We start from the raw sequence: 6,984 nt of genomic DNA on the forward strand, positions 1-6,984 counted from the left end.
GACGTTAAACCCCCGTCGGCTCACTTCTGACTATAGCTTTCTGGGCAGTTGTTTTTTTTGTCACTCTGCAGCTCTGGGCCAGCGGGTACCAAGATGTGGCCTCCATTCTCCTCACTGGCAAGTCTTGTGAAACTTCCAGTGTCTGGTCAGCCTGCCAGGCTTCCTGAGACCCCCTGAGGGAACAACCAGGCCCCTGATGTTGTTACACAGATGTCCGAGGATGGCGGCTATAGGGTTCCCGTGCCTTGTCTCACCTTGTGTGTGTGTGTCCCATACGTGTGCATCTGCAAGAACACACCTGGCGTGTGTGCTCCAATGCTCATGCCGCCCACCGAATGCATGGATGCTGGAGATGAAAACAAGTACGGCCTGCTGGTGGCTTCACAGGGCAGCTGCGTTCAATGTGAGAGGCAAGTCGGGGTGAACTTGAACGATGGTTTCATGTTCACCAGGTTGCTGTGTAGACCTCTGAAGTTGTTATCAGGACCCTCCCTTATTCTTGGAAGCAAAGGCTCTCACTCTAGTTATCAGCATGGCCTGGGGCTTCCCTGTGTCTGTCTTCCGAGGCTTCAGTTGTGGGTAAGGGGAACACCCCCCTGAGTTTAGATGGGTTTGGGGACTGAGAGTCTGATTCTCTGTGTGACATGTACTTTAGCGATGAACTATGTCACCCCGACTTGCCTCTCACATTGAACGCAGCTGCCCTGTGAAGCCACTAGTGGGCCATACTTGTTTTCATCTCCAGCATCCATACATTCGGTGGGCGGCATGAGCATTGGCGCTGCAACTTGGAAAACGTCTCTTTTTAAAACATTGTTTACCAACACAGTTTCTGAGTCTTCCACAATGTAAATAAGAAGGATACTCATTTAGTCTATACCCATTTGATCTGCTCAGATAAAACCTTGGCAAAAGCACCAGCCCACCGTGACCCACACGAATGTCACTTCAGGGGGATTATTGTAACACACCAAGATAATGAAATTATGGCAACAATTTTGTCTCAAAACTTTGTTGTAAAATGTTAAAAGAAAACATGGGGCTGGAGAGAAATGGTGGTTACTGCCAAGTCTGACCTCTGAGTGTGATCCTACAGGGGAGGAGACAACCAGCTCCTGATAGTTGTTCTCTGACCGGCATGTGTGTGCTGTCTTAGTCACACACACATACATACACACACATATATACACATATACACATATATACATACATACACATACATATATACATACAAACACATACACACACATATACATACATACATACACATGTATACATACATAAACACACAAGTGTAATAATTAAAAAACATGCGCAATAGAAACTGGTTGTATTTGTTGGCATGATGGAACTGTGGATGGATTTCATCCTTTCTTTAAAATGTACTTACTCATTTGTATGTGTTTGTGTGTGTGTTGAATACGTTCGTGTGTGTGTGTGTGTGTGTGTGTGTGTGTGTGTGTGTGTGTGTGTGTGATGTATACAAACCAGACTTCAACCCTGGCTGTCGTCTTCAGTTTCTGTAAACATTATTTACTTTAAGTTTTGAATTGTATTTATTTGTTGTGTGTGGTACGAGTCTATGGAGCCTGTTGTCTCTCTTCCCGCCTCTGAGTGTATCAGGGATTGAACTCGAGTCGTCAGGCATTCATGACGGCCTTTACTCCATGAGCTGTCCTGATGTCCTCATCTTACTTGCTGAGGTGTGGTCTCCCACTAAGCCTGGAACTCATTGATTTGGCTAGACCAGCTGGTCAGTGAGCTCTGGGGACCCACCTGTCCCTGCCTTCCCTCAGCATGGGCGTTACAGACATATTCTGCTGTGCCCAGCTTTGTCCTGGGGGGCAGGTGATCTGAACTCAGGTCCCCACACTCTCACAGCCAGAGCTTTCCAAACGAGCCACCTCCTCAGAACTGAATTTCTTCCTTTATAAGGTAGGGTTCTTAAAATGCTGCCGTACTGAAATCTGAAATATCTTCTGGTACAAAAGAAAGCTCTATTTTGAAAACAGCCGGTCTGGGTGAGCATGGTGGCTTGTGCCTCAAATCCTGGTATTCAGAGTCTGAGCCAGGATTGCTGCTGTGTCTCTGAGGCAACTTGGTGACTCCCGACCTGCTTGCACCATAGTATGGGACCCTGTCTCTAAATAAATAAATAAAGTAATTAATTAATAATAAAATTAAGAAAAAAAAACATAAAAGGAGAGGGAAGAAAAAGTATAAAAAAGCCAGCCTGGTGGAACACTTCTTAAAATTTTTCTAAACTTTAGGGAAGTGTGATGTGTTTTAACACAGACCCTGATGGGCAGTGTGGGGGTGCTGTGCCTCTTGGAATGCGCTTGAGGACAGTACTCACTGCCTTCATGGGACCTTCCGCTTGTGTCTCTAGGGAAGAGGGACAGAGACCACGTACTGGCTGACCGGGATGAAGGACCAAGAGTACAACCTGCCAACCCCGCCGACCGTGTAAGCCTGTGGGTGGCAGGGAGGGGGAGGGGCATTGGCACCCTACGCTACTTTAGACATGTTTAACTTGACAAGTGCCCGGGGAAGTGGCAGTCACATTGTGGATGAGGTGAGAACTAAACGAGAAAAAAGTCTAGAATGTTCCCTCGTCCAGCTGCAGAGCTGGCGTGTCCAGAGTGCCTGCACCTTCCGAAGATGCAGTGACACAGAAAACAGGCAGACTCCCCTGCTTGGGAGCACCGGTGTTTGCTCATAAGTCAGTGACTTCACACCGAGGTGCTCTTGACCCGTTGTCCAGGAGGCTCCACCTGGGAAGGAGGAAGGGGAATACTCTAGAACCAGAGGAGATTTTGTTCTTATTTTGTTGATTTGGGTTTTCTTTTGTTTTATGGGCTCCTTTTCCTTCTGCCCTCCTAAAGGTAAGTTGTCCCAGTGATGTCTTTGCAGTATGATAGACTGATAGATTAAATGGAGTACATGAATATGCAAACACACACACACTGCACAGAGATACAGTCTAGGAAACAGAGCCAAGTGTCACTGTGTAGCGCAGACTGACCCACACCTCTCGATCCTCCTGTTCTCAGTCGGTCTCCCAAAGGCCTGGTCACCCCACCATGCCTCACCCAGCTATAGCCTATACAGCTCCTCTCGACTAAACAAACAAACAAAACTGATTTTCCAGGTGTGGTGGCATATACTTTCCATCCCAGCTCTTGGGCAAGCAGAGGCAAGCAGATCTCTGTGAGTTTGAGGCCAAACCTAATCTGTATAGACACTGTCTCAAAAACAAAGGTAGGGAGGAGGGCATGGAGCGATGGCTCCGTGAGACCTGAGTTCAGTTCCCATCACTACATTGGTTCTGTAACTCTAGTTCCAAGGGATATGATGCCCTCTTCTGGACTCTGTGTACTGCATGTACAGCACAAGCACGCACACACACCCACACCTTCATCCACACAGAATTAAAAATAAAATAAACCTTAGGGATGGAGGGATGGCTTAGCCATTAAGAATGCTGGCTGCTCTTCCAGAGGACCTGGTTCCTTTCCCAGCATCCACATTCACAATTCACATCAGCATTCACAATTACTTGCAACTCCAGCTCTGGGGGATTTTGATATTTTCTTATATTTCTATATTGTCTACACACACATCATATACATTCATATAGACACAGAAGTGCACATAGCTAAAGATAATGAGAATACCTCTCAGCCCATCTTCCTAGAAAGCCCCGGCAGTTTTCCTGCGCTCATGGGGAGGCTGGTTAAATGCTGCTCACCGGGCACGGGGAAGCTGGGCTTGTGTTCCTGGCTTGTTCAGAAGGGAGCTTGGAGCTAGCTTCATGCCTGCTTAGTGCTGCAGGACAGAGCATGGAGCTGGAGAAAAGGCTCAGAGGTTAGGGGCACTTGCTGCTCTTTCAGAGGACATGAGTCCAGAGGACCCAGGTTTGATCCCCAGCACCCACACAGCAGCTCACAGCTACCCATAGTTCCAGTTCCAGGAGATCTGATGCCCTCTTCTGGCTTCCTGGGCACTAGGCACACATATGGTGCAAGACACACATACAGGCAAAACACCCGTGTGCAATAAAGAAACAGACAACAGCAAAAAGGATAGAAGAGGCTGGAAGCAGATGCTTTTTTTTTTGGCATTTCCACTCCTGCCTCTTTCTGTCTGCTGGGGAGAGGACAGCTAAAACCATGGTTCTAGGTCTTAACTTGGAGACCACACTCTCTGCAGTAGGAGGAAGGGTTCATATCCACACAGCAAGTTTCAGTACTGAAGGTGTCAGTCAGGACAACTTGAGTTGTCCTATTCCATTAGCAGTCCTCTTGGCCTCAGTGCTGTGGCCATTGCAATGGCTTTTGCTGGCCGAGAGACCTCATCATTCACAAGCCCAGAGGCTAGACAGACAGAAGGACTAGAGGTTAGAAAGACAGAAGGCAAGCTACCAAGCTACTCAGTCAATTTGGGAGGCCTGGCTTCAAAACAGAACTACCCAACTCTGTTCTGAATTTTGGAAACCTCCTGTCATCCTGAACCCTCTGCAGACAATACTCAATGCACAGCTGTGTGGGGAACCAGTGTGTTTGCAGGGCTGTGTGCTTGAGTCTTGACCCCCCCCACCACCACCAGTCTTTTCCTGGGTCTCAGTGGGTCCTCTAGCATGTTCCCAGTTCTAGTAACATGTTTCACTTTGAAAGAGAAAGACCCACTTCCTGTCTGCAATGCACTCTGCTTCTTGTGCGCTGACAGTCGGCAGGGAAGGCAGTTCTCCGGACTCATCGAAAACCGTGGTGGTCTTTTACTCTCTTCATCTCCTGTGTGTAGCATAGAATAGGCACCTACTGGCCACTGGTGGAACTGAAGTGGCAGGGCTAAGGAACATTCCGTGTAGATTGCTGTGAGTTCTGTTCTTCTGTCCCCATCTGCCTTCCAGGGAGAACCAACAGCGGCTGCAAGCAGAGTTCTCAGACATGATTGTCAGCGCCTTACAGAAAAGACAGGCCTCAGGCGTGAAGAGCCGGAGGCCCATGCGGGTGGCCAGCTACAAGAAAGGCGCTCTGGAGTACCTGCAGCTGAACAACTCCGACCACGAGAGCACCTACTTCTAGCCCTAGGTGAGGCCTAAGCGCCAACAGCCACATCCTCTGACGTCCTGAGTCTGCGCTCTCCAGAGACCTCAACAACACAGAGGAGCACTCAGCCTCAGGGCCCTGCCTGGGACCAAGAACCCCTCCACAAGTGATGTGGGCGTTCAGGTTTTGTTTTGTTTTGTTTTGTTTTTTGTTTTGAGACAGTCTCTTGTATCCCAGACTGGCCTCAAACTCACCATGTAGCAGTGGATGGCCTTGGACTTCTAAGGTCTGCATGTGTGTTCTCGGCAGTGTGATGACGCTGCACCTGGAGCCGAGTCCCACAGTTGTTGCATGAAACGTCAGTCTGGAAGAGGGGGAGGGAGGAATGTTTTATTCTTTCATTTCTGCTTTTGTTCTGTTTGATGGCTCTCCTCATCTGTAAACATAAGACATTTTTTTTTAATTATCTCAATTGTATGTTCAGTAGCTTTTCTCCATGAAACTGTGTTTGACTCATGATTTTTGCAGAAACCATGCTAGATACTAGTTAAAAAATAAAAATAAAAGTTTTTAGAGTCTGGTGTGTTTCTCTACCACCTGATCTTCCTGGGGCCACCAGGCATCACCTCCTGCCTGCTGAAAGACGACGTGTCCTCAGAGAAATAAAGCCAGGCTGACATCAAGGGCAGGATCCTGGAAGGCCGGTAGCACCCTCTAGGCACAGTGTTGAAGTACACCGTGGGTTAGCCTGGCCTGTCCACTTAGCAACCTGAACGTGCAGCATGTGTCCCAGCAGAGACCTAAGAAGGGGCTGGGCAGAGGTGTGATTCCTGCTCTTCTCTGCTCCCTCTCAGAAGTCGCCAGTGTCTCCAGGCACCTGCTGTTTCCTGCAGAGCGGCTGCTTCCCCGAGAGACACACAGATCACCCTGTGCGTATTACAGTCTGTACATACCACATGCAACACACAGATGCTATGATTTTAATATGTGTACACACGTCCTCTGTATTTGCTGCCTTTTGCTGCTATGATAAAATACCATAACTAAGAAGAAAGGCGGCTAATAGAAGAGTTTCCTTCAGCTTATGGTTCCAGAGAGGGAGAATTCACAAGGGCAGGGTGGTGTGGCAGGAGGCAGGCAACAGGAGCAGGAGGCTGGGAGACGTGTTTATCAGCAGCTCAGGAGACAGGCTGAACTGGAAGTGGGGAAGGCTATAGGAAGCCCATCCCTAGTCAAATACATCTTCCTAAAGGTTTCTTAACGTCTCCAAAGAGTGCCACCAACTGGGGTCCAAGTGTTAAAATACTTGATCCTATTGGGCATACTTGCTCAAACCACCACACTCACCATATACAGCTTTACATTCAGCTTGTATAAAATTCACAAGGAGCCATTAACTGGACATTTCCGTAGTAATTATAGAAGGAGTATAAATTTCATGGCACATTAGAAGGACTCAGTAGTCACGTGTCACTTATCAATACTGATTACTGCACGGTGCTGCTCAGTTGCACAACTGGCGTGCAGACGGTAAAAATCAGGCACGTTACAGGAATGGTCACGTGCAGCAAGGAAAACGGATATGATAGGACCCAGCCTATGACCCAAACTTTGCCCCTTAAGAACCAGCTCCTTCTCCTGAACTCCATAAAAACGAGCCGCAATCAGTAACTGGGACCCTTGCGAATTATCACTCATGTGGCCCGCTGTCCATCTGGATAGTGTCTTCCTCTGTAACCTGCACTGTTGCTTTGCTGTAAACAACGCTGTGCTGTCTTGCTTCTTTTGTAAATCTGTGTAAGCCCTTATGTTGTTTTTTTCCAGCCCATTCCACCACCATGGACAACAGTTTGAAAATATGTTGCAGCCCTTCAGCCTTCTTTCTGGTGTGTGTGTGTGTGTGTGTGTGTGTGTGTGTGTGTGTGTGTGTGTG

General features: G+C 48.0%; 1 protein-coding gene across 1 annotated transcript in view; it reads left to right on the forward strand.

Annotated features, from left to right (window-relative positions):
• Positions 1–5,626, forward strand: part of Gucy2c (guanylate cyclase 2C) — a 71,113-nt gene extending 65,487 nt beyond the window's left edge. Inside the window, exons 26-27 of the mRNA XM_055610603.1 lie at positions 2,390–2,466; positions 4,913–5,626. Coding sequence (XP_055466578.1) covers positions 2,390–2,466; positions 4,913–5,087 — 252 coding nt within the window. The 3' untranslated portion in view covers positions 5,088–5,626. The remainder of the gene's footprint in view (positions 1–2,389; positions 2,467–4,912) is intronic.
• The last annotated feature ends 1,358 nt before the right edge of the window (positions 5,627–6,984 follow it).

Source organism: Psammomys obesus, unplaced genomic scaffold, assembly GCF_907164565.1.
Source record: "Psammomys obesus unplaced genomic scaffold, mPsaObe1.curated_primary_1811, whole genome shotgun sequence".
NCBI classification, from domain to species: domain Eukaryota; kingdom Metazoa; phylum Chordata; class Mammalia; order Rodentia; family Muridae; genus Psammomys; species Psammomys obesus.